Genomic DNA, 27141 nt, shown 5'->3' with positions numbered 1-27141 from the left:
TGCCTCACTTGGCTGCAAGGGGTGGCACTGGACTCACACTTTGACCAGAAGCAAAAGTAAAAAGGCACAAAAGGGACAGAAAGTCTGGAAGCGAAAGAACGAAAAACAGCAACAATGGAAATAGCGCAGTCAAGGATGAAATCCACAAACATGAACCTGAGGGGTGATGGGAGGAAAAGCATGCAGTGAAATCAAAATTAGACAGTCCTGATACTTAGGAAGTATGGCATTCAGCAAGGCTGGTGCTGGCCTCCAAAGGAAACTTTTGGGTGCCAGAAATTATTGTTTTACAAACTAAGTACTGATCACCGGCATAGACACATACATAAAATGCGCTTCTCGCTCTCCTTGGCAGCCCCCCAGTGACTGAGCTGCTCCATGATTTGTACATAAACAGGGTACATGGATAGCATTTAACATTATTTGATATGAGGGTGCAGTTGCTGCCATGTAAGTGCCCATATTTACATCTTGTGAAAAGTCGTGCACCATATGAGGGCGAGTACTATGAGCCTACTACACTCATCTCTTTCCTTGAAATAACATGCCCTTGAGGGGTGTCCAATGGTTTCTTTAGTGGAAGACAGAAGTGGGAATCAATTCAACTTAGAAATGGGCACCTAGACAATCGAAGACACACTCTTAGTGATAGATTGACAATACTATTATTAGTTCATACATATATTTCTTAATTTGTCTCCTTACAAGTAGCACATTAAGGCAAATTGCTTTTTTGCATCTAAATATAGGGTAGCTTTATTAAAAATGCATGCAATGCAGCGCATCTGCGCTGTGTTGCTTGAGAGAGAGAGAGCAGGGCAGCGCTGTATCTGTCCTTCTCTCGCCCTAGTGCTGGCACACAATTAGGCTGCTTAGCACCTTACATACACTTTTGTACCATAGCGCAAAGGTGTCTGCGTCATGTCTACCATAGGTTTTTTACTGGAAGTGTATCCTTCAAGTACAAAATACATTGCCTTGACAAACTTTAAAACTTTTCCCAATCTGTATGTGGGCTGTTCAGTGCAGCACACGTGCAAAGTCGGAAATGTTTGGTGAAATAAAAACATATCTTCTTTCTTTTTTTTTTTTTCCAGATTTAAGCAAACCTTTATTGAAGCAATAGGCTTGTGGTACATATTTTCAGTACATTTTGCTTTAACCGATCAAAGTTTACATTCTAGAGAGAAAATTATGACACCAAAGCTTCCCTCTTCCAAACCTAGAGAAACTAACATTGTGTAGCTTTCAACCTCCACAAAGGCAGGCAACGTGCAATGTTTAATTCTGTAGTTATGGATCTTTTCTCAGTTATTTTGGACTCCGCAAATAAAAAAATGACATGTTATAAGAATTTTAAATATTGGTCCTCAAAATAGTAAAGCACCACAAGTACAACATTGGTGCCCCATGGTACGGGCTAGATAAATGGATCAAGTTGGTAAGGAACTTCATCAATGAAGCTCTGAGCTCAACATGCATCAAGTCACTGTTCCAACTGCTTGATTAATAATCAAGCCAATGCATTCATAGCTTCCTAAGCACACAACAGCCATACAAACAGAAGGAACAAACTGCTGCATTAATGACTAAAGGAGAGCACATTGGGACGGGGAATTCTCAATTAGAGAAATGCTCAACACTGGTGTGAGCTTGAATCATCCCAGCAAATTTACTAACCGTGTAAAGTAATACACATTTAAAACTGCAGCTGTTAAGCCTATACTCAGTCAATGAGTACATTTCACTTGCAACCTTGTATTCTTAAAGACCAGTCAAGATGTCCTAGAAAATTGCAGTCATAACACATGGCTTAAAGAAGCATAATTTTTTGACACATAGCCCTGTCTACCATTGTTAGCAGAGATGGCTTTGTGTCAAAATTCATGGGTGGTACAATAGGAACACCCATTAACTTGCTATGGAACACTCCTCGATGGAAATTAATGCAAGGCACTACTTTGTGTTTTCTTCAGCCATCTTTCCTGTGCAAAACAAGGTTTGCGCTGGAAATGAAATCCAAAATAAATATTTTGAACCAGTTTGTCTCACTTTTACTACGCAAAACCAGCAAAAATGTTATTCTGCCCACTGCTGTCACGAATTTGACAGTTGCTTCCAGAAGAACTCTAAGGAAAAACCTTGGATGCGCAATTATTACTTCAGCAGATTACCCGAAGGCGTCTACTACCCGTTTTCTCTCAAATCGATGGCAGACTCAATTCATTTGAATGGTCTCAATTGACCTGCTCTGCTTTCTCTTAATGTATTTCCGTTTTGAGCTTGGTATCCTTTTTCATAATGCTTTGATATCTTCATGACATTATCATTTTAAATAAAGTTCAGATAAGAAAGACAACCTGATGCATTTGTGAATCGTGTCTCAGGGATTGGGAGATGCAAATGTTGCCTCAGCCTCTGCGCCCATTCACAGTACTTCTAAAGCTGTGCCTTTTCCGCGGCCTGTGTTTTTAGTCTTTGCCCTTAAGGGCATGTTCTACATGTGGTTCTGATCTCATATTATATTACAATTCCCCTGTGCCAGAAGAGTGCGGCAGGTCACTGACGGGGAGAGAGAGAGAGAGAGATAGGGAGGGATGGAGAAAGTTAGAGAAAGAGAGAGAGAGAAATGTAAAAACAAAAGTTCCGATTTAGATTTTTGGTTCACTAGATGGATATCACCTTGCTTCACATATTCTTTCTCATGGCAATATTTACTAAAAATTATTGACGAAAGTGAGTCTTTGCATGGGAATTGAGAATCTTTAACGTAAAAAATTGACTAGTTTAATTCGAAGTTGTGTGACATACTTTTTTAATGAGTTTGTATCCTTGAAGATTATTTGTATCTTTGTGACTGGTAGCAGTTTGACGATAATTGTTTAAAAATTAGGAGGCGCATTAAGGGAAATTCTACGTTGGTGGATCATACAACCTCAATACATGATGAATGAAAGTTGGGAGGGAAACACACATCTCATTAAATTCTGCAATGCAAAAAGCTGCCTAAAGCCTTACTACCGTTTTTAGAGGTCAAAACTACGACAATATTGGTGCAGAAGCTGGTTGTGTGGCTCCTGGTGTATAATAAAGGTGCTGCTGTTGACAATGTTGCTGATCTATATAGTGTTATGTTAGATCATGTTAGTTAAGTTTGGCGGTGCTGGGTTAGGTAGTGTTACGTTAATTTATGTTGGGTTGGGTTATTTTATTTCTTGTTGGTTGGGTTAAATTGTGTTTCCTTGCCTTACATTATAGTATTGTAGAGTGATCTGCTGAGACCTCTGGGCATCATTATATAAAAAAGGAAATCCTATTGGCTTTGCAAATAATTTAGAAAAAATAGTTTTTAAAAATCTGAAAATCTTGGCAAAAGGTAAACAAGGATTTTTTTATGGATAAATTATGGATGAATGAATATGCTTCCATTGACGGCTAGTGACGAAAAAGCCCTTGGTGATAATCATGATAATAATAGTAATAGTAATGATGATAATAATACATACATACGTACGTACTTACATACATGCTACATTCATACATGCAAACCTTGTTTTATATAGTTAAACTTGCACTCACTCGTGGCCAGTTTTTCTGTATGGACTATGGCACTCGCTTGCTGCTGGAAGTGTAAGTACTCTGCAAGTGTATTTCTCCCAGAAAGAGGTCCTGGGAACCCTGAAAGTTCATAGATGAAGGTATGGGGGTCTAGGTTTTGTAGGTGAAATAAAATATATCGCCATCTTCACAGAACCATTTTCAAAATTTGGAGACATTGGGGCTCTGTCTGAGTCTCTAACAGAGGACGCTTTTTGGACTGTGGTAAAAAGGGGCATGGGACTATGGCCAGATTATTAATCTATGGAGCAAACAAAATAATAGAGAATGTATGATGATACCTCTAAGCTGCCTGTGGTGGGAACAAGAGACACAGTCTTCTCTCTTTCACCACACTGTAGAATCCTTGAACAAATGCATTGACCTCTGTGAATCCAATCTCTCAACTGTGAAATGGAGAAACATAAAAAAAAACCTCCTGCACTCAGTGTAATGGAATCCAGTTGAAAAGTGGCCTTTGCGTTCGCCAACTTGTTTAAAGCAAATACAGGTAGCACTAATTCTCAGATCTATTGAAATAGTTCAGTTTACTATCACGGCAGGAATTATGTGCTTCAAATAGGAATGCACCTTGAATATCGACCACAGAATATCGGTGGAACACAATATCGCAGATACAGTATTGGAAAAAAATATTAACAGGTAAGTAAGTCAAGATTTTCTCTACCTAACTCAACATACATGCACCTATGTGATAGGTATATCTTCAAGGTATGAGGAAATGGAGTACGGAATAGTAAACCTACAATTCCCGATATACACCTACCTTTCGGTATCTCGTCCCTTGAGATTTTGTCCTGTATATGCATGTGCCTCAATATTCAGGGGTCCACATTCAGTAGTACGGTTCTGCGAGTTCCACCCTGAACATTGCAATGCGACTTACACTGACATTAACCGCTGCAGCTTCCTTCGCAGTGTGCACTATGGAAATCTTGCCTCAATGTTCCAACCCTTTTCTAAAGCACATCAACACCTACCATGCTCTAAATATGAATACAAGAAGCAATAATTCATAAAGAGTTGTGCTCCACTCTTTACGTTACTTTATGGGTAGTCAAAAGATCCGAAATTGGATCAAGGCTTCCTCTCTGAATCAAAGTGAGTACCATACTCTACTTTCCAGTCAATCCTTTCCCTCCTTTGCCAAAACTGACAGTGCTAAGCTAAAGAGCCTGCAGCCTATGCCATCAAGCTGTACTGTGTCAAACTGCCGGGGAGTGACATTACAGAAACCGAGTTAGAAGCCCTTTATCAGATGGAACACTGGACATCAAGTCCATTCGTTGCAATGTGCTTATCGGAGCTGGATGGGAAAAATAGCTGCAGACTGTTTCCTTTCACTGTGATATGAGGTGCTGTGGCTACATGTGCATCGGTTTGGAAGCAGGAAATCATCAGATGCAAGTTCTGTTCCCAGAATCTGGCACGCATTTCTCATCAACAGCTCTCTTAGTTCATATGAAATATGTATTTGCATGTATTCCCCAACGTTCTGAAAAATACTACTACTAATTAACTTCTTCTGTCAATCTATACGTAAATATTACAATATGTAAGCATCATTCATGCAGAGCTCAATGACATCAACAGGCGCAGCGAGAAGGTTGCGGGAGAGCAAAGCCGTATCACTGCGGTACTATTATGTATGGATAGCAGTGCTGTTCTCACGTCATCATTGGAATAACAGTACAGTTGTCATGGCTTTATTTCTGACAGATTGGTATTGACCTAATACGAGCTTACAGCTATACTATGGCTATTATGTACATATACGTTAAAATAATGGGACAAAATGATCAGTTCGGGGTTTGTTTAGAGGAAACGGATCGCCGTCTTCATGTGTAAGAGTTCTGTGGGTACTTATGGCTTCTACATATTTTATGCACATTTTCTTGGTCTGTTATTGCTGTGTGCACAGATAAAAATGAACACTCTTGTTTATTTATTATTCTACATTGATGGTTATTATTGGTATTGCTAAAAACGAAAAACAAGTTTCTCTTTATATGACTATTCGTACTGACTTTATTATTGATTTTTGAGTTCCTGTAACCGAGATTGAAAGTTTGCTGAGTGGTCACACATCACACTTTTGACTTTTTCTTCTAATATCCCTTCTTTAAAATATAAGTGGTTGCTCTAGGACGCACTCAAGAAGAAAACACAAATAACTTTAAAAAATACTTCTCCATACATGCGACCACTTCGTGAGCCCTCCTCATCTGTGGCTTACCTACTTCTCGAAATATCACGTTCTGTGGTAAAAGGTGCCCTTAGCTTTGGTTGCTATGTTTGTTCGCGCAAAATGACACCTGGACATGCACAGAGGTGATACAGTGTACAATATTCAAGCAGCCACGTGGGGTTGCAAGGACCAGGAAAACGACGAATAATGTCTTGGCTGCAATGCAGCGCGGTCAACACAGAATGCGGCATCAGGGCCTTGATTATAGGCGCTGCTGATTACAGGAAGTCTACTTCAGGCCTTCTCAGAGCCCATAATTCCTTCCAGATTTACGAGGTTAGGAAGCTGCTTGTTTGTGTTTAAGAGGGGGACCCATGACCCCTCAGATGTGTCTGTATGCAGAGGCTGACAGGCCACCTGGGACATTTGAAGAATTCCCGATAGAACTTTGGGAGGGATGAGGCAGGGGTTTGCATGCCAGGAACAGCCCAGCAACCAACTGACTCTCCGCCAACTCTACTGAACAGTGAGTTTTCCTGTAGGCCAGTCCAGACCTTTCTGCATGGGAGAAGGACGCCAAAAGGAGAATAGAACGAGGTGGCATGATTCAGAAGTAGGGACGAAAGAAACATTGAGAAGGAAAACTGGGTATATATTTAAAATGATCTTGTTTTAATGACAGATATTAAACATCTAATAAAGTGGTAATGACCCCGCTCACCTTGAAAGCATACTGCAAGAATGTGTAGCAATATCTTGATGTAACATACACAATTCCAATATACTGAGACGTATTGCAGCTGTAGTAGCAAAAAATGTGCGCAACGTCAACAGCAGTGTTGTACCACGGTGCAAACCCTGAATTACAACACAATTCGAATTTTTATCTGGAGATACAGTAAAGTTCTTGACAGTCAATGAGACAACAAAATAGAGAGAGGGCAGGAAATCTAGACAGAAGAAAAGATGCAGTGGAAAGATAAAAAATTCAAGAGAAAAATTAGTATTGAAATCAAAAAATAACATTTTGTAAAAGACAATAAAGGTGGTCTAGTACATTTGATTTAAAATAATTAAAATGTGGAGACTGAAAAATAACTAGTAAATGAAATAACAAAAAAATGAAAGTCAAAAGTTGAAAGCAGATATTTAAAGTGATTAGCTGACCAAGTTTGATGAAACTAAGGTAGTCAATTCCTTTGGGGTAAATAGACACCGTGAGCAATGAAAGTTGGGACAGTTAAGCTTGTGGTGACATTAAAAGGAAACGAGCAACGAAACGATAGAAAAGGAAAAAGAAAAAAAGGGGGATCTGAAAGGGACAAAGTGAAAGAGAAAAGGGCAGAAGAAAATAGAAGGCATAGCAAGGGGACAATGTTTTTCCTAAAAAATAATCTTTTGGTGCAGGCTGGGTGAATAAAAAGAAGAAAGAGTTCCCACAGCAAAAGGCACCGCTCTACAGAGATGCCCAGACATGTATTCTCGAGGCAAGGGCAGCTGGGGATGGGCACAGCGTGCTTCGAACAGTCTGCACTCCGAAAGTGCTTTTCTGGGCAAGCCAATGTGTTACACACCAATTGTTTTTCACCGTTTTCCTTTTGAGTTGGTTCAAGGGAATGGTCAAAACATGCATTCTCACCTATAATTGTTCTTAAAAGTGCATGAAAGTTTATATCCATTTCCAGGCCATATTAGTTTGCCCGTTTCCAGATTCCTCAATGTGGGCACCTTGCAAAGTTCTGTAAAAAGTAATCCCCCACCCGCTGTTCGATTTGTGGCAGGTGAAATAAAAATCTATGGATTTCATAAACCCCCCAAACCTCACTATGTCACATCAGGACTCCATTGTACCATGTTCAGTGTCTGCCCAACAATCCTTTCTCGGTTATCGTTTCATACTGATCTGGTACAGGTCTGTTGTCATTGGCTGTGGTCGAGTCACCTTGTGTTCAGCTTTCCACTGCTCAGAATGGCAGCTTCTTTAGGAATGGAGTCAAAGGCCTTCGTACCAGACGAGGAAAGATCCTGTCTCCCCGGATGCGCCTTCCCTTCTCCTACCACAGCACTGATGGGTTAGATTGAATGCAGGACTCGCAAGCACAGCACAGATGTGTCCACGTTTTTGAAAAGACGAGGGCTGCTGGACAAGATAGATAGATTGAATACAGAATTCGACAACGAGGATATGAATAAAGCACTAGCAAACCGCAATTTTTAGTGAATACTGTTAACTGGATTCCCATGCGATCAGTCACTACCTCAAGGAAAAGCCTCCCCGGGTGACATGTTCCTTAACAACAGGCCATCCTGTCAGGCAATGGATTCACTCTTAGGAGCCCGTCCTCTGCTTCGGCTGCAGGGGGCGATTTCGAGGGAGATGTGTGTTTTCTACCCGTTTTCACTCTTCTGTGTTGAGCTATTTTCAACAGAAGCCTCGCATCTGCTCACCATTTGTGAATGATGCCAATATCACACTGGTGCACAGGCAGGACTCCCATCCACAGCTGCTGACAGGAAGCAGGGAAGCCAGATGCTGGCCGCAGGATCCTGCTCCTTGAACCCACTTTCATATTCGTGATATTCATTTAGCCTCCATTTCAAGGACGCCGTATCCTCTCCTGACAGTAGAGGCTCCCTTTGTTGGTCACCGCACGTGCACCGTGGCTGCTTCAACTATCAGGGGATTCCTCTCCGGATGGCAGGGACCAGAGTGGAGGCCTTGGACATACCATCTCGATGAGAGTCTTAGTGGCCTCGGGGACTCAGTGGGAGGCGGACATGGACCACGCGCCTTCCATCCGCCAGACCGAGAAGGCGTAGCTGAGCCGCTCATGGGCCAGGTAGTTGCAGCTGGCGATCTTGTGGTCCAACTCGTCACTCTGCAGCACCTGGTACAAGAAGTCTATGTAGCGCGAGGCAAGCTTCAGTGTTTGGATCTTGCTCAGTTTGTCTGATGGAAGCGTGGGGATGATTTTGCGCAGCTCGGCGAAGGCATCGTTCAGAGACTGGGTTCGTTGGCGCTCCCTGACATTGGCGATGACCCTCTGGGTGTGGACGTCCTCAAAGGACTGCGGCAGCGGGCTGCGCTTGTTCCTCTTGCCTGATGGGGATGGTGAGCCGCGGTCATCAGCGGCCTTGCCCAGCTGGCTCCGTTTGCGCATGCATTTCTGGTGAAGCCGGTCAGCCTCCTCCTCGCTGGTCTCCAGGCTACCTTCAGGCGACTCCGGGCATGAGCTCTCCTCCTTCATTTTCACCGTCAAGAACTCTCCAAAGGGCACCCCTTCACTCAAATGTAAGAAGGTGTTCCACCCAAGGCAAGCACTGCTGGAATCCAGGGGGGCGAAGTCACCTGAGAGCTGTGAGCAAGGAATGACCATGGGTGACACCACTTATCCCAGACACCACACAGGCCAAGCGCTGCTCACCTCCAGAGCGCCTAGACTTCCACAGTCCTTAGCACACGCCGGCTTTTTCTCTCTTCCCTTCTTGTTTCAGGAAGGAGAGGAGGAACCATGGAAGAATTTGAGAAATTGTACTGCCTGATTGGGTAGCCAAGGGTGAGAGGGTGGGATTGCAGGAAAGGCCAGGGGTTGGGGCGGGTGGGCGAGGGAGGAGGCAGCGTCGAAAGCAATCAGTCACTGCAAGGTACTGTGAACGCGGCCTGAGTTTATGTGATCCAGATTTCATCCCCTGCAGCCCCTGAAGGTTCGCAGATGCACGCCGCCCTGATGCCGGAGCTAGCGGAGCACGGCAGAGGGGACGCCATTGCAGAGGCCTCCTGGGAGCATCATCAAAGGACGCCAGCGCCTGGGGAGGTTTCCAAGGCACGTGCACACATTCATAGAGTATGACTGGTTCGGAGTCGGGTTGGGCATAGCTCCGCTGTGAACGGCCTCATGGAAGCGATTTAAAACGGCTTTGCTGGAAATATTGATTATCCTATTGGTGCTTATAAGTAGATGAGCTGAATGTGAGTAAGAAAGGTGTGCGTAGCAGCCCTGAGGATGTATTACAGAAGCCTTGAGCTGATGCAAACCTAAATAAAAACAGGACAAGCCCGTTTGCAACATATCTGCTGCCTGTGTAATAGGGACGTTTAGATGTTGTATTTTACTAAGGCAAAAGATGGCCCAAGAAGACTTCACTGCATTTATTTCCTGTATTTATAAATTATTCAATGGGGGAAATATATTGTCGCTAAGATGTGAAAAAAAGGTGTGACTAAGATTGAAACAAAATTTAGGAATTCAGTTTTGGTCACATCTGTAGCAAAAATGTAAACTAGTAGGGTTTCTCTAGTTGTATTAATTTATGTGCAGTTTGATCTAGCGCGACCCAGACCATTCAGGGTATTGAAGCGCTTTACATGAGTGAGCTGCCGGGTGTTTTTAGTAGGGTAGCAGTGGGTAACAATTTGTTATTCATGAACTGGGACTGCTTTGTAGATTTGTGTATAGAGCCGTCTACCTTGTAATGCTCCCACTAACATTCATCCTTCTTGCCCAGCTGTTGAGACTCAGGTGAGCCACGTGAGTCTGACCAATGATAAGCAAATTGCCTACATATTTCTTCAGCAATTACATTGACACCCCCCCCCCCCCCCCCCCCCCGAGCTTGTTACTAGTTAGAAATGACAAGGAGGAGTTTCACTCCCGTTAGAAACACCACGAGTTAAGTTGCACTAATAGGTGCAAAAGGTATTGAAGTCTGGCAAAAACTCCGAAGCAAAATAAACATATTTAATACCTGTGGATTGACACCTGCTTTTGTGGGCATTTTCACAAAGCACCATTTTTCCTCGATATATTCTGCAGTGGTACAAATCGGCATTCGTGCAAACTGGCATATGTCAACTAATCCACAGGAGGCATTTGGGAGGGTTGTATGACAGAAGCACATATGGCTAAACCAGGCTTGCCTCTGCTAAACTGTATAAACCACAAATGTATCGGAACAACGCATTCTTTTACCACGTATGCCTTTACCATGCAATTTCATGGTAAAAGACATGACTAGTATAGGGATGTGTAGTAAAAATCTCACCCTATGCCACCTTCCCTTAGCCCTAACAACTTCCTGACCCACTCCTGAGCACTAAAAAATACCTCAACCCCTCCATGGGCCCCCAAAACCCAGACACCCGATCCTTACAAATGTCTTCCCCCCCCCATGCGCCCTAAACACTCCCCTGACCCCCAAGCCCTTAAAACTGCCCAACTCCCCCCTGGGCCTTAAAAACCACCCTAACCCCCAGACCCCTAACAACTACCCTGACCCCCTCAAGCCCTATAAACTACCCCATCCCCCTGAGCCCTAAAAGCAACCTGACCCCCCAGCCCTAAAAAAACACCAACCAGCTCTGAAAGCAACCCCAATCGCTTACCTGTATAAACTACCTATAAACCTTCAAAATTACCACCACACCATGCTTAAGCCCAACCTCAGTCCCACTTACCTCACTTGGTCCTCTCCCGATCCTTCCTGTTCCTGGACCTGCCCATCTCAGCATCTAGACCGTGCATATGCCTTAACCATGTATATAAGGCATAAGCCTGGTTAAGGCAAGCATGAATGCTCTTGCGTTGGAACGGCGAGTGTGGCTCTGCCCACGTTGTTGTGGCCGTTACCCATATGGGAGTGCCCATTGGGATGTTACCTGATCATCCTTTAGGAATTAATACAATATTTTCTATCAAAAGGCTTAAGAACAAACACACACAGAGGAAATGTTAGCATTGTAGAAATACTTGATACTTCTTGAGCACATCCACACTTAGGGCACTTGATATGGTCCCAAACTACCCCACCCCTCACCACAAAAAAATTATGAAAAGCTCCAAATTGCACAATAACTATTCTTGGATGCTCCCCCCATCTTGTAAGCTAAAAGATAATGTGCAAACGTAGACTACAATGCAGCTGGAATGGGTATTGAATGGAACATCTGGGGGTCCCTTATTTAGCACCACTTTCATCTCTAACATCTGCACCAAAGTTCAAAGCCAAGCGTTCATCGAGAAAGTGAAATATGTTTTCTTGTAAACGGTGTAACTCCCAAACTGGAACACTATGTCACTGAGCAGCAATGTAGTTCACAACTCTCCTTTATCCATAGTTGAGATGCAAAGGGGCTTATTTATGAGAGGCCTGCGCCGCCATGGCATCACTATTTCAGATTCAACGGCGGCGCAGGCAATACTCCATATTTACGAATTGATCCATGTGGCCAAATGAGTCCATTTTGGTCGGCGTGTGGGGGAAATTTCCAGTACGAGAACCGACTGTGTCATGCAGGGAATAATATATCCAAGGAAGGCCTTCCCTCGTAAAATCCACCGTAAAACTGATGCAGTAATATTTATGGTATTGCAATGTTTGATGTATCATCATCATCATCATCATCAAGCGTCGCACAGAGCCTGAAATATGTCAAAATTCCTGTGCATCGGCAACCCAGGCGTATGAAATGACACCTTGGCTCTGGTACATAAACAGAAGCCACACAAAGCACTTTTGCAAACCCCATTACACCATGGAAATGCTCATTTTGCAGTTGATAGTTGAAAGGAGACCCCCCCCACCCTCACCACGTTGGCAGTGCAAAAGAACGGAGAATGTTTTTCACCAACAGACTTCCCTCATTGACCTCAGGGAAAATGAGGTCATCACATGCTACCTTCTCAGAAGGTAGTCCATAATAGAACTGCTGAAAAAGATAGCGCCAAGCCTCAAACTGCCAAGCCTGCCAACATTCATCCGCAGGTCAAGCTCTATTGACTGGTTGGAATATTGCAGCCATCTTTTTCTACCTTTCTACCCTCTGTCCTAGATGTCATCAACCTCTTAACACCCCAGAACCTCTTCTTCCCCAAGATACAACTACAGCAGCTTGACACCAAGCAAGCTTTCTATGCCTTTGCTGGATTCCCACATGTCTTATGAGCCATGGATTGTACACATGTACAACTGGTAGTCCCTGCAGCAACGTTACACATGTACTGGAAGCGGAAGAACACCTACTTCATCAACATCAAGGCCATCATGGACTATCGGAGGATGTTCGGCAATGTGCTGGCAAAATACCCAGGGAGTGCGCATGATGCCTATATCTTCAGGCACCCCATCATCAATGAGCGCTTCATGAATAGGTGATATGGAAATGGTCTACTTGTTGGTAAGCAAATCTGACGCACATAGCAGAACTACTATCAGTAAAAATGTATTACAAATTAGCTGTCTCTGTGTCTGTTGATGGAGATAGGGTCATATGTATTGGCGCTCTGCCTCATACATATACCATGTGTCTTGGTACATGTGTAAAACAAATCCCAAGTCACACATGTTAAGACAAGCAAAGTCACCATCTGTGCCTAATAATGTTGTGAAGGCATTACATAATGAAACACTGGGCATCACTGTGTTCCAGCGAGGAGTTCCACTGGCATTGCATGTCTTTTCCCATGCAACACCCATGGATTTTGACACTGCCACAGATTTACTAAACCATGTAAACATGGCTGGGAAACCGCCAAATCCCTACGCCTCCAAAGATGAGGCCTAAAAAGGAGATGTATTCATTTACCCTCGTTTTTACCTCTTTCTATTTGTGCTGTATTCTGCAGCACACATAGAAAGAGGAAAACTCCACTTAGATTGTTTTTGAATATGTGTTTTCTAGCTGTTGCTCCCTTGTGGTGCTTCCCCACCTCAAATACAAGCAACCAACATACTCATCATGTTACTAGGGTGTGTCAAACTTGTCTGTTGCTTGCTCGTTGTCTTTTGGCCCCTCATGGGTTTTTGGTTGCTTTATTTTTTTTCAAACGCTCCTCTATTGATTCTCTGCTCCTACCGGTCCTCATTGCTCCTGCTACTCAGCTCTGTTTACTTAAACCACCTCTTCCCTTGTCACTTCACTGTTGATCTTCCTCACCTCATTGTTGAGTTGTTTTTCTTTACATTGTATTTTTGTTGTTTTTTGAGTGGTTTCTGAAAGCTGCAATTTGTTTCCAGGCTCCTCTTTTCATAATAAGGCACTTTCATACACTTTTTATATTTTGTACATTTACCAATCCAAAACGGGGATCCACCATCTTAGAACAGTAAATTAAAAAGAACATAGCCACATCATCATAACACATATTGGTGCATGTGTGGTAATACATGCCTGTGTATAGTTCAACATGCCTGGACTGACCTAACACATTGTGTATGCCTGATAATGCATTAGTGTTTATACATAAGCCTGCTGCTTTTTTGCGGGGCCTTGCTGATTTTGAACTTATATTTTTCCGTTTGCCAATGCTGAACAGCATCAGTAAAAAACATTGGTAAAGCCAAATAATAAACCCTACTGGCTTTGCCAATGTTTGTTAATATTATTATTGTTATTATTGTTATTAGTAGTAGTAGTAGTAGTAATGGTAGTATTTTTATTGTTTGTGCTATTATTAAATTGGAATAAAGTCCTTACCATGTTTAAGTTTTGGCTGCAGACCCTTGCTCTCAATTATACACTAATACAGAACCAAGAATATTTTCAATGGCAATCTATGGATAATGCATTAATTGCCAGGTGTTCTCTCACTTCTGTAGAGTAATGCCTGCCATGTCTAGAGTTAAAGCAGGTAGAATATTAAACACCACTTTGGAAATCAGTCTTGAATGGACATTTGAGGTTGGTGTTTCTTCTTGGTTTATGTGTTCCAAGTGGCACATCTCAAAAGCTAGTTGCACCCGGCTATTATTAGATGGTTCCTGTCAGAGCTCTCCAGGGAACCCGGAAAGAGATAGAGAGCCACAGTAACATGCTTAGGCAAAGAGGTTTCTACAAAGGAGCCATCACTGTTTTACTCCCATCCATTTATCATAGTGGCATGTGTGAATCTTTGACTATGGAACGTGGTAGCAGCGGTGGCTCCTCCGCTAATGCAGAGGAGCATTGACTCACACAAAAAATAAAATGAGAATAACACCATGTTATTATCATTTTATTTTTCAGTACTGACTCTGTTGTGTTTCTTTTTAGTGTGGGGCGGTCTGGTCTGGGCTGCCCTTAGAGCAGGGGGAGGAGTGGTGTGCACATTCTAGGGGGCTAAATACGATGTTGGTCGGAAGGGCATCCGAGAGCCTTTCGGACTCATACTCAGATTTGTTTTTCGGGACCGACGCATTACGATGCCCAAAACCCATTTACTTACCGACCGACTCGGTCATTCCAAATTTGACTGGATATTCGGACAGAGAAGCCTTCGGAAACGCCGAATGGAGCCGTTCTGAGCCACTTCCAAGTCCGAATCCACCCTCCCTGTTACGATGCATACTTCCGACTCGCCAAATCGGTCAGCCCAACCACCTCATCAGAGCAGTCGGAAGGGGAGTATTCAACACCGATTTTCATCACAACACGATTCCTGCGACTAAGACTGTGCAGCTATGCATTCCATCGCGCATGTCATACCTCTACTGTACATCTATGATGAATATTACAACCCCAACCAACGCAATCATCGCATATGAAAAGTTAGATACCCACACCTACAGAATAACGTAACTACCCCGCAAAGTTATGTGGGAGGAGGAGTCTATGCACTGACTACATGTCCCATGAGGCCCTGTCCTAAAAACGCTTCCCGCCCAGCCCAAACAGCACACCTGGAACTATGCTGTCCCTGATAGTGAGTGGAAGTGTACATTCAAGGTGTCTGACAATGGTGCCTGGTGTCTGAGTGCACCCCAACTCCCATCATAGCCTTGTGCTCTAAACACCTGGCCCCAGTCTCAAGCATTTTGGCAGTACATACCCACTCATTGTCAGGAAAACATGGTTCATAGTAGGCTTGTTGGGCTGGGTGAGAGGAGGAGTATTTGCAATGGCCAGATCTCCCATTAGGCCCTGATCTACAGACACTCTTCCCACCCTGCCCAAACAGCACCCCTGGAACTATGCTTTCTTGAGAGTGAGTGTATATGTACTAACAAAGAAGGCTGACTCTGGTGTCTGGTGTTTGGAGCACAAGGCCCCATTGGTAGCTGTAGTAAAGTCAACCAACAGTGCCCAGTGTCAGACATCCTACGAGTACATTTTGAAGCACTGTGAGGTAAGCATAGTTCCTGTAGGGCTATTTGTGCTGTGTGGGAAATTGTATGTAGGGCAGGGCCTGATGGGACTTGTAGCCATTACAAATACTCCTCCTCCCACCCAGCTGACTCCTTTGGGCCTATGGGTACCTGACAGAGAGGGGAAGTGGACTAGCAAGAAGGTTGACACAGCTTCATGTTGTTGAACTTAAATTCAAATCCCAACAAGGCCTTGTGCACTAAACACCATGCAACGGTGTCAGACATCTTGCTAGGGTACTTCCATTCACTGTCAGGTAGGCATATGTGCAGATGAGGTGGTTGTGCTGGGTGGCATGAGGAGTGGTTGCCATTACTCCAAATCCCATCAGGTTCTGTCCTACACAAACTCTTCCAACCTGAATACAAGTGAGGACTCTGCCACCGATATTCTCAATTAGTGTGCCACTTTAAGCTCTCTAATTCACGGCCAGCAGGGCTGCGCATTACTATTACGTAGCTTTGTTTTATTACATCACTCTTCGGGGAATATTTCTCCGTACTCTTACCATAGGTAATGTTACTATTATGGGCAGCCTACCTGGCTTCCCACACGGACGGACTTAGCACTGCAAGCCCCCGTTGCATTACCTCACTATTTTTACTGCGCCAGGTCACACTACCCTGGCCCTAGTTGAGGCCCATCACCAAGGGTCTTGGGCACAACTTCCACTCTACAACGTGATCCCCCCCGACCACGGCCATTGATAGGTCAAACCATGATCATTAATGACCATTTGCTCATTTTTGTGTTTTGTGTTTTGTTTGTCTGTCTGTCTTTTACCTATCTGCAGACTTCTGGGCTCCTCACAATAGAGGCAAATCCCCAAGCCTTTTGGTTTGTATTTTCACGCACTTATTTTTACACATAGTGCCACTGTTTTTAACTTTCACAACCTACAGCAGGGTAGGCCTTAGCGCGCCTATACCTGTTGAGGTAACACCCACTTACTGGTCCTGACGAAAGCCCTGTAAACTCACACACTTGAAGGGCAGAAACATGTTGACCTTCCCCTAACAGGGAAACACCTGTATTTCTTGTGGATAGTTTCCCTGCACATAGCTTTTACTTTTAATATGTCAAGTTGACCAGCGAATAAATGATTTTTTGGGACAACCGCTGACATTTTTAACTACACCCTTTTTTTCACATTCACTCTCACAACAACCTGCTCCGCAGTCTCCTGGCGTCGTAGCACACTCGGGAGGTACTCGATCTCCCTAGTGGACCCGATGATGAAGCATGTCACCACTAGGGTGAGTGAGGGTTTCTTGAAGAAATAATTAGTTTTTTCTTGAAAGTTAGCCCAGCCTTCTGACCAACTACAGCTGGCCTCATATTAATACGTGCTATCTCGATCACACTCACGCCTTACTGACGGACACTCTTCCTTTGTTTTTGTATAACCTGACCACATGGCAGAATGGTTTCCTGACAGTGATTGGAAATGGATTAGCAAGATGTGCGACACTGGTGTCTGGTGTCTAAGTTGGCCACCAATCCCATCCAGGCCTTGTGCTCCAAACACAAGTCCACAATGTCAATCAGTTTGGCAGCATATTTCCACTCACTTCCAGGTAAGCAGAGTTGAAGGGCAGCTTGCTGTGATGTTTAGGATGAGTGTGTGTATGGCAGAGTCAAATGTGAATTGTAGTAATGGCAACCACTCCTCTCCCCACCCAGCACAACCAGTTTAGATTGGCCTATGACTACTTGACAGTGAGTGGTACGGTACTAGTAAGATGTGTGACACAGGTGCATGGTGTTTGGATCACTAGGACTTGATTGGAGTTATGGTCAAATAAGACACCAGTTCCAGTGTCAGCCATCTTGAAAGTACATTTCCAGTCATTGCCAGGTACCCAAGGGCTAAGGTGATCTTTTTGGGCTGTCTAGGAGGAGTGGAAATGTACCGGTAAAATGACTGATACTGTGGATTGGTGTTTGCAGCACAACTCCCATCATGGAGTTGTGCTCCAAACACCCTGCACCAGTGTCAGCCATCTTGCCAGTACATTTCCACTCACTACCAGGAACAGCATGGTTCCAGGTGTGTTGTTTGGGCTGAGTGGGAAGGTGTGTGTAGGACAGGGCCTGAAGCGAGATGGAGTCAGTGCAAACACTCCTCCTCCCACCCAGCCCAACAGGCCAACCTGGAACTATGCTTTCATGACAGTGAGTGGAAAGGTACTGGCAAGATGGCTGACACTGGGGCCTGGTGTGTGAAGCACAAGGCCATGATGGGAGTTGTGGTCAACTCAGACACAAGGACCCAGCGTCAGACATTTTACAAGTGCACGTTCCCACACTGTCAGCTACCCATAGGCCCTGAAAAACTAGTCTCATCTGAACTTAAAAGCCTGTGATATACGTACCGTGTGATCCATGGATAACCTTCCATGTGAACGTGTTGTTCTACAATTATAGGGTTATCAATCCCACCCCTGCACCTATGAAAAGTACATGCTATTCTCAAGAATGCATAGAAGAAATTTAATTTAGCAATACATGCATTAAGAATAAATCTCAAGCTAATATTTATATCAAACAGCCCTGATCTAACAAGCATGTATGATGCAGCAGAGTAAGCAAGATATTATAAGCCAGTATAATATTACAAGCAAGCAAGAAGTGATAAGCAGGAATGATATATCAAGTGACCCTATTGTGCCAAGCAAGTCTAAAGAAAGGTGAACGCTTACTGTCACAAGCACTGGCAAAGCCAAAATGTCTAAGCTTCAAATGCAGAGGTACTGACTTTGTCAATGCCTTTTTCTAATTGCATAAAGACTCAAATGTGAAGACGCATTCACATGCATGAAATGGCATTTTTGAAATGATTTTTCTATTAAACAAGCACTGGCAGACCATAAAAGTTCCTCCCACAAGACGCACATATTTGAAGGGGAGAAAAGCCATTGAATCAGAAGCAGGTACGGGAGATAGGCAACAAGTGTATCCAATCATGAGCAAGAGGGTAACCCGAAGCCCACTATATATTCCTTGGAAACAATAGGCCTGGCAAACAAATACTAACAGATGAGACCTAACAAACAGCCCATATATACCTCTGAAATCTGATCAACATTCTAATGGCACACAACGATGAGCAGAGAAGGATTGGAACCTTGAAGGCAAATTTGACTGTAACTTCACAATGTCTGGTTAAACAAAGTCAGCTCATATCCATCTGACTCAGTAGGGCGAGCGCTTAGTTATCCCAATCAGAATATGGCATCCTCCTCCATATCAAGCTACTCAAGTGTTTTATATCACACATCCTGGTTTTGCAACCCAAAAGCCACCAGATTAATTGGTGCTCCAGATTCCTCCATGTCTAATCCTTGCTCAGAGAGCTGCATTGGCTTCTCATCCAGAAAAGAGTAGGTTTTATAATCATTTGTATTAGTCACTGTGCCTCTGCGCTTGGCTCCTCACTTTTTGTTCCAGCATCTTCAATGTTACACTGCCTCTAGGACTTTGCATTCTTCTAGTGTGTCCCTTCTACCCAATCCCTACTTTTGTTGCTGTGGGATAGGCAGCAGTATTAGCATTTAAACCCATATTTGGGTCTCTTTACCTACTATACTTTATCTGACCTTGGTCGCCTTTCAATGCTCCATAGAAAATTTTGTTTATGTCCACTTAGCTTGATCCCTATGTTCTTTTTCAGTAGGGGCCTTGTTTTTTTCAGTGTCTAGCACCAAGAGACACTCACAAATGTATGCACACCATACACATTTCATATATCACAATACAACAACATAGCCAGCCAAATGTAAAATGGGCATGATATAATATTATTGTACTATAGTAAAATATAGAAAGCAGGTGTAAATTTAAAACAGTGCATACCCGAGCAAACTAGCATGAAGGAACGAGGTGGAACAAGCAATACCATGTTAAAATGGGCATATAGTAGCTAACAAGCAAGATGTGGTAAAGAATGCATGAACTATGGAGTTAGAGCAAGATGGAATCTCCGTGAGCTCTCGTCACTCGGCCGCTCATGCCGGAAGCATTACGCTCGGCCAGCCGCCCTGCCGGACCTGTCAGATGCCAGAGCGAGAGCGTGAGTGATGCAGAGGCTGACTCTGGCGCGGCGAGGTCGGAAACCTACTGGGACATCGAAGACTTTCTACCGAGTGTGGGCTTCCCAACAAGTAACACTTGACGAACAAAGGATTTATAGCTTTGTGCTGGAGGGGCTGCTTTTTCTGCCAGTAACTGTTACCGGCCCACAGGCTCGTTGGATCCTGTTACACCTTGCGGCTGCAAGTATCTTTCAAGTTGGCTTTTCCCTTGTTGCTCCCCCGGCTCCGGGCAGAAGGTACCGCAGCATAATCTGTCACAACAGCCGGTGCATCATGAACTCGAGAGGAGTGCGGAGAGGCTCCAAAACGAAGACACCGGTCACCACAAACGAATCGAAGACCTCGAAGGATTCAGCTACAGCTACAGCGGCTGCTGGAGCTGCTACATCAGGAGGAGCATGGGGAGGAGCTGCCACTCACAAATCGGAGGTTAGTTCTGGGCCTAAACCACAGGGGAAACTGATGGCTAAACCGGGGGGGGGGGTGCTGTGATTAAAGACGCTAAAAACTCTGACGTAGGTCACCCCCCCACCAGCAAAAAAAATTCTGGGCACTAAAAAGACTCATCTTAACCCCACGCTAAACTCTAAAAATGAAGCAGCCTTACAACAAGGGGGGAATGTTGGGAAAGAGAGCCTTGGAGGAGGGCCTACACCTGACTCAGAAGAGAATGTTCACAGCATTTCTGCTCATCCCCCAACACCCACTAAGGATACAGACATTCTACCATCAGCTTCCCTGCCAGACCAGCCCTCCAGCAACCTCTCTTTACCTCACCTACTGGACATTTTCAGCAAAACCCCCCGCCCTGAGGACCCATCTCTCACTCCTAACCCACAGTCAGATGAGACTGATAAGGTCATTCAAAACTTGTTGGTACCCTCCATTACTCAAAACCCCTGGACACCTGAGGCAGGAATGGAACACTTTTACTCTGTCTCAGATGGTACTCCCTCATCTACAAACGATGAAATATCTGAAGGCGCCAGCGAAGGTGATAGTGAGGTTTCACACAAGGAAACCGGCACCACTCAGCGCACTAAGAAGCCCAGCAACAAGAGTAAGCGGCGCAGTCAGCTAAAGTGGGATTATTCTGATTCCCAAATGTCGTATCCACCAGATGAGGATGATCACAATTTAACCCAGTGGGGGAGCTCAAAGAACCTACTGACCGATTCCTCTGAACCCTCTTTAGCCTCCATTCTAGCTTCAATTAAGGAATTCCATGAAGAGGTTAGGGCAGATAACCGCACAGCCAAAAATACCGCCAAGAAACTGCAAGGCGGGCTAAGGCGCCTGAATAAAACTTGCTCTGACATCAGCGACCGTATCACCATGGTAGAGACACGAACAGAACACCTAGAGATAGAAAGCCTTGCCGCCAAGCAACTTGTGGAGTCCAACACAGCCTGTATGCTCGACCTAATGACAAAGATGGAGGATCAGGAAAACCGCTAGCGTCGAAACAACCTACGCTTACTTGGCATTCCTGAAGGGAAGGAGGGGGACGATCCAAGACGCTTTATCATCAAGCTGCTTCAAGAGTCCTTCCCTGACGAACCAGGCTGGGATTGGGACCGTGAGGTGCAGAGGGTGCATCGCTTCCCCTTTCACCTAAAACGACAACATAACCCAGCTGGAGGACACCCAAGGGTGTTTCTGGTGTATTTAGGAAATTTCCTCCTTAGAGAGATGATTTACGATAAAGCCCAGTTCAACCCAAAAAAAGGTGCCAACGGAATAACTTTCTTTGATAAGCCAGACTTCTGTCATCAGACAGTTGAGCGCAGATGGCGCCTAAGACAATTAATCTTGCCTTTTCAGCAACAAGGGGCTGACGTGTATCTCATGAATCCCGCCAGACTTAAGGTCATTTGCAATGGAACAACCAAAATCTTCCTGTCTGAAATAAAAGCTGGGGAATACCTCGACGAGCTGAAGTCCAAAAAAAGTAACAGATGAATCAAGCTCTAGCTCTAGCTGACGTTGCCCGCCCGGCAGGATGCCCGGCTACGCGCCTATTATAGACTTCTATTGACTATTTCTGGCCGTTTGTCATACACACCAATGCCTCCACACCGTTATCTTATCTTCTTTCTTTTTTTTCTTTTACTTCTAGTTTATTTTTTTATTTTTGTCAGCTTACATAGTAAACCATATGAGGACCTCTGACATCTGACCATCTAGAGGAGGGAACTACTTGGGCCTCTTTCTTTCATTCCGGCGTGGCTGACGGCAGGGGCTCATGTAGATTGCCATCATTCAGGGTTTACCTGATTGCTCAAAGAAGGGGGGGAGGGGGGAGGGGGAGGGGGAGGGGGGCAGGCACTCGCACTTCTATTGGAAAAATGGGCACTAAATTTTGTTTTAATTCACCACTTAGTCACCATATGTACATACATGCAGACTGTATATTTTACGGCACCGAATAGCGAACACAATTATTTTTTAAATGGCTAACATTGACACATTAAGAATCGTTTGTGTAAACATCTGTGGACTTAATGATCGTTCCAAAAGGTAAAGTGTGTCTCAGGGTCTCAGAACCTTGAGGGGAGACATCTATTGTCTGCAGGAGACACATATCGAAGGCTTACAGAGATACCTACTTGACTCTTTAGGGTTCAAAGTTTGGGGGCAACTTCTCAAGTTTCTAAAACTAGGGGGGTGGGCATCTTGGCTGAAAAGAGACTCCTTCTTAATACTCCTAGGGTCAAAGCGGACCCTCTCGGTAGATGGGTTATAATTGAATGCCTTCTTCCTGGTAGTCCCCTCTTCACACTTTGCTCAATTTATGGTAGTAATACGGATGATCCTGGAGTCATTAATTTAGTATCAGGGGAATTAGCCCACTGGCCCACACCCATATAATTCTCTGTGGCGACCTCAACCTTCACCTGCCCAGCAATTGGGCTATTGACAGCACCTGGAAATATAAGGGCAGAAAACCACTGGTTTTTCAGGCCTTGACTAACCTGGTTGATACGCATGGATTAAAAGACGTTTGGGCTAGCCTGAAACCTTCCCACCCCTGCTAAACTTTCTATTCTGCCCCGCATCACACCCTTGTCAGGCTAGACTATTTATTTATGTCATCCTCTCTTATTAACAACAGCACTATTGAGATAGCCCCGCGTTTTATGTCCGATCACAACCCCCTCATTCTTAACATCAAGGGGCTGTTAAAACCTAGAACGTCCTCTACTTGGAGTTTTGAGAAAGCCCTACTGCAGGGTCTATCATATCACACACATATGCGGGGTTGGATACAGGACTTTTTAGAAACAAACATGGGGTCAGCCTCTTTGGCTGTTGTCTGGGACACCCTCAAAGCAGGCATCAGGGGCGAGACCCTTGGCTTCTCAGTGGGTAAAAATAAAAAGGAGAGACTTCTGATTAGTGATCTCCAGGAGAAGCTCAAGATTGCTGAAACCAAACTAACCCAAGCTATCCAAACAGGGCTAAACATTGAGGCTATCCAAGATGAGATTGTCCTAGCCAGAGCTAAAATAGGAGTGATTTTCTCTGAAAAAACCGCTGCAAAATGGGCTGCTACACAACAAGAAAATTATGAATGTAGCGATAGCATAGGGCACCACCTGGCGGTTAGGACCCGACAGCAGGTTTCGAGTAACGAAATACACACAATTAAACTCCAATCCGGAGAGGAGTCTAAAGATTTTGATCTAATACGTAAGGGATTCCAGGACTTCTATGCTAAATTGTACACTGAGGAAAATAAAGATTCGATTGACCTAATTGAGAACGACATCTCCAGATACCTGAGCGAGATCAATCTCCAAACACTCTCCACTGACACTAGCGATGTATTAGAACTAACTCCTACCTGGGAAGAGATACAGGAATCTCTTAAGTCCCTTCCCAGCGTTAAAGCCGCAGGATTGGATGGTATCCCTGTGGAATTTTATACGGTCTTTGCACCACAAATCCAGGAAATATTAACGGAATTGATAACATTAATTTTCAGCGGGGCTTCACCTCCAGCCTCCTGGTCTAATGCCAGGATTGCTATCTTTCCCAAAAGAGACAAATCCCCGCTTGAAATGAGTTCATATAGGCCAATAACACTTATCAACTGCGACTTCAAGATTTTTTCTAAAGTATTGGCAAGTCGAATCTCCTCAGTAGTGGAATCCCTCATATCAGAGTGGCAGCATGGGTTTATCCCGAAAAAGGGCATAACAGAGCATGTCAGACGAGCCATTACTCTATTTGACGCCGCACAGGCAGCAGGAGACCCGATGTCATTAACACTACTGGACGCCGAAAAGGCCTTCGATCGGGTCTCCTGGAGATACTTGTGGGCAGTCATGAAGAGGATGGGCTTTGGGCCAAAACTGATACATGCTGTACAAGCGCTCTACCTAAAACCTTCAGCCTGTGTCTCTATGAATGGTCAATTAACCGGACAACTGGAGATCTCCCGAGGTACCAGACAGGGCTGCCCCTGCTCCCCTCTACTGTTTGCCCTGTATTTGGACCCTTTTGTTAAACAGATCGAAAACAACCATAACGTCCCACCGATTAGATACCAAGGCTGCAGTACCAAAATCTTAGCATATGCAGACGACCTGGCTATTACCTCACCAGACCCCCTAAGAGCCATAACGGGACTGGAAATTGAGGCAACAAAATTTGGAAAGATCTCTGGCTACACTCTTAATAAAAATAAGACCCAGATAATAACTAATAGCCACATTTCTTGGGCTGACCACCGGGTGGTACCTAGAGCTAAATATTTAGGAGTTTTTATTTCTTCTAATCTGGACGAAGTTGTTCCAACAATTTACATCCGCTCGCTACACAGACCAGGAAAGCACTGAAGAAAATAAATAACCTGCACCTCACTTTAGTTGGCAGATTTAATGTCGTTAAAATGACCTATTTTCCCAAACATTTATACTATTTCCGTACAATACCTTTAGAATTTAGTAAAGCTAGCCTTATGAAATTTCAACAAATATACACACAATTTATTTGGGCATACTCGCAACCTAGGAGAGCACTCAGACAACTATGCCTGCCAAAAGATCGAGGAGGATGGGCCTTTCCCAACATCACTCTGTATTATTGGGCCGCGGTCATGCATTACAGCTCTGAGCTAATTCAAGAACATCCTGACATCTACACTACAGAGCTGCCCTCTCCCTTTCAATTATTGGTTGGGGAGCACCATTGGGGGTGTCTGCTAGGAGAAACAACCTTTGGATACTTTAAACGGGTTAGATGCAAGACTCTGCTTAGCTCGTTTAAGGTTTTCCGAAGCATCCGTAGATGTTTCGGTATAGGCAGATACAATCATTATTCTCCCATTCTAAACAATAGTAACCTCCCTGATATCTTTGGAAGGGCTTACTTCTCTGACTGGTATAGGGCTGGTATTAGGAAATTAGGTGACCTAATTACCAGTGAGGGAGTTATTCCCTTCCCTGACCTTCTAGTTAAATTCAGCCTCAAGAAAGAGGACGCTTTTAAATACCTGTCTATTTACGATTTTCTCTCTAGGAAGGCCGTGGGGTACCTCTGGATTCTTGGAGGTGGAACTTCTTAATGTCCTACGCAAACCTCTGACTCCTCGAATTGGCCTCCTATACAGCATCCTAAAGAGACAGACTCCGAACGATCTACAAACTATTGCAGGCAAATGGCATATCAAACTTGACTCTCCTAGGAATGTCTTCTTTAATTCACTTACCCTCTCACAAAATATTCTAATGTCAGCCAAACTACAAGCTCAGCACTTTGAAAAAATCTTGATTTTGACTCCCAGCAAAATCGCAAAATGGGGGACCGGCCAAGGCACTCTTTGTCCTAGATGCGCTGAATTCGGGGCCAATTCCATACACATATTTGCTTCCTGTACGAAGCTCTCATTTACTTTGAACTGAATACAGGTGTTTCTAAGAGAAGTCACCTCTCAGCCGATGACACTGAACCCCACCATGATTATGCTTGGAACGCAAACAGAGACTCCACACTTGAAAAAGGAGGGCAATACTTTCATAGCAATGGCTGTTTGGAGGATCTGTGTGGCCACAGCCTGGCTAGACTCAGAGCCCCCTTCCTTTACTCAATGACTTGCTAGATTCATGGCAAACTATCACCTGGAAATAGCAGTATACACTAAAAAGGGACGCAGGGGCCGGAAGAAAGGCCTTGAGGTATTGGAAAAGCTTACTAATTGGCTGACTCTGTCTGATTAGCCTGTGTATTTCTGTTTTTGCACTACTCGGTGCCCGCTTATTCGGACAGTTTTCTCTCTTTTCTTTTTTATTCAAATCTACTTTACACCTTCTTGACTTTTTTCTTTGTGTATATCTGTGCCCTTTATTCCAATCACTTGATGTACTTTTTTCTTGTTACAGATGGGTGGGGGGCTCGACAGACAGATTTTTGATGTAAATTTGTATCTGCACGTACTTTGCAATTTGAAAAAAAAAAAAAAAAAAAATGAACTATGGAGTTGCCATAATTTGACTAGCAAACAAAATGCACGCATAATCTAACAAGCAGGCATGCTGTTGTAAGGAGGAGGTAATAAGCAAGCAGGAGGTATTACATAAGCATGATTCAATGAAGAAGCTTATGCTACAAAGTGCCATGATGAAATATTTAAGCATGATGCAGCATGGAAGCATGATTTCAGAAGCAGGCATTAAGTAACACATAAGAATTATCTCATAGTGAAATTTGAGAACGAAACGAACATGATTGGACACACAACTCTGAGCTAACAAGCCAACAAAATTTAACAAGTATCAAACAAGACTGATATATCAAACAACCAAGAGGCAAATAGTAGCGTGATGTGAGGAGCAGGCAAGATATATCAAGAAAGTCTGGGATAACAAACAGGGGTGGTGTAATAAGCAAACCTCACCCTAAAAACTAGTATGTTAAAACAAGCAAGCATGAGATAGTGACAATGTAAGCCCCAAAAACTGCAAAACCCTTCCCTAAGCCCTAAAAAGGACCCGACTACCCATTACCCTCCCCTACCCTAAGGCCTAATACCCTAACCCCTAATTGAAAAACTACCCCAACACTTCCCCAGCCCTAATAACGACTCCGATCCCACAGCCCTGAAAACTACCTCTGAC

At 44.0% G+C, this 27141-nt stretch overlaps 1 protein-coding gene across 1 annotated transcript; it reads right to left on the bottom strand.

Moving 5' to 3' along the window:
* Positions 1–1073: 1073 nt before the first annotated feature.
* LOC144828384 (twist-related protein 2-like) lies at positions 1074–9289 on the bottom strand. The gene has a single exon (XM_078686501.1). It carries the CDS (start codon positions 9181–9183, stop codon positions 8569–8571), a length of 615 nt encoding a protein of 204 aa, XP_078542627.1. The 5' UTR covers positions 9184–9289; the 3' UTR covers positions 1074–8568.
* Positions 9290–27141: the final 17852 nt, after the last annotated feature.

Source organism: Lissotriton helveticus, chromosome 1_1 (genome assembly GCF_964261635.1).
Source record: "Lissotriton helveticus chromosome 1_1, aLisHel1.1, whole genome shotgun sequence".
Taxonomy (NCBI): domain Eukaryota; kingdom Metazoa; phylum Chordata; class Amphibia; order Caudata; family Salamandridae; genus Lissotriton; species Lissotriton helveticus.
The sequence above is the reverse complement of the archived record's forward strand: the minus strand, read 5'-3'. Positions and strand labels throughout refer to the sequence as shown.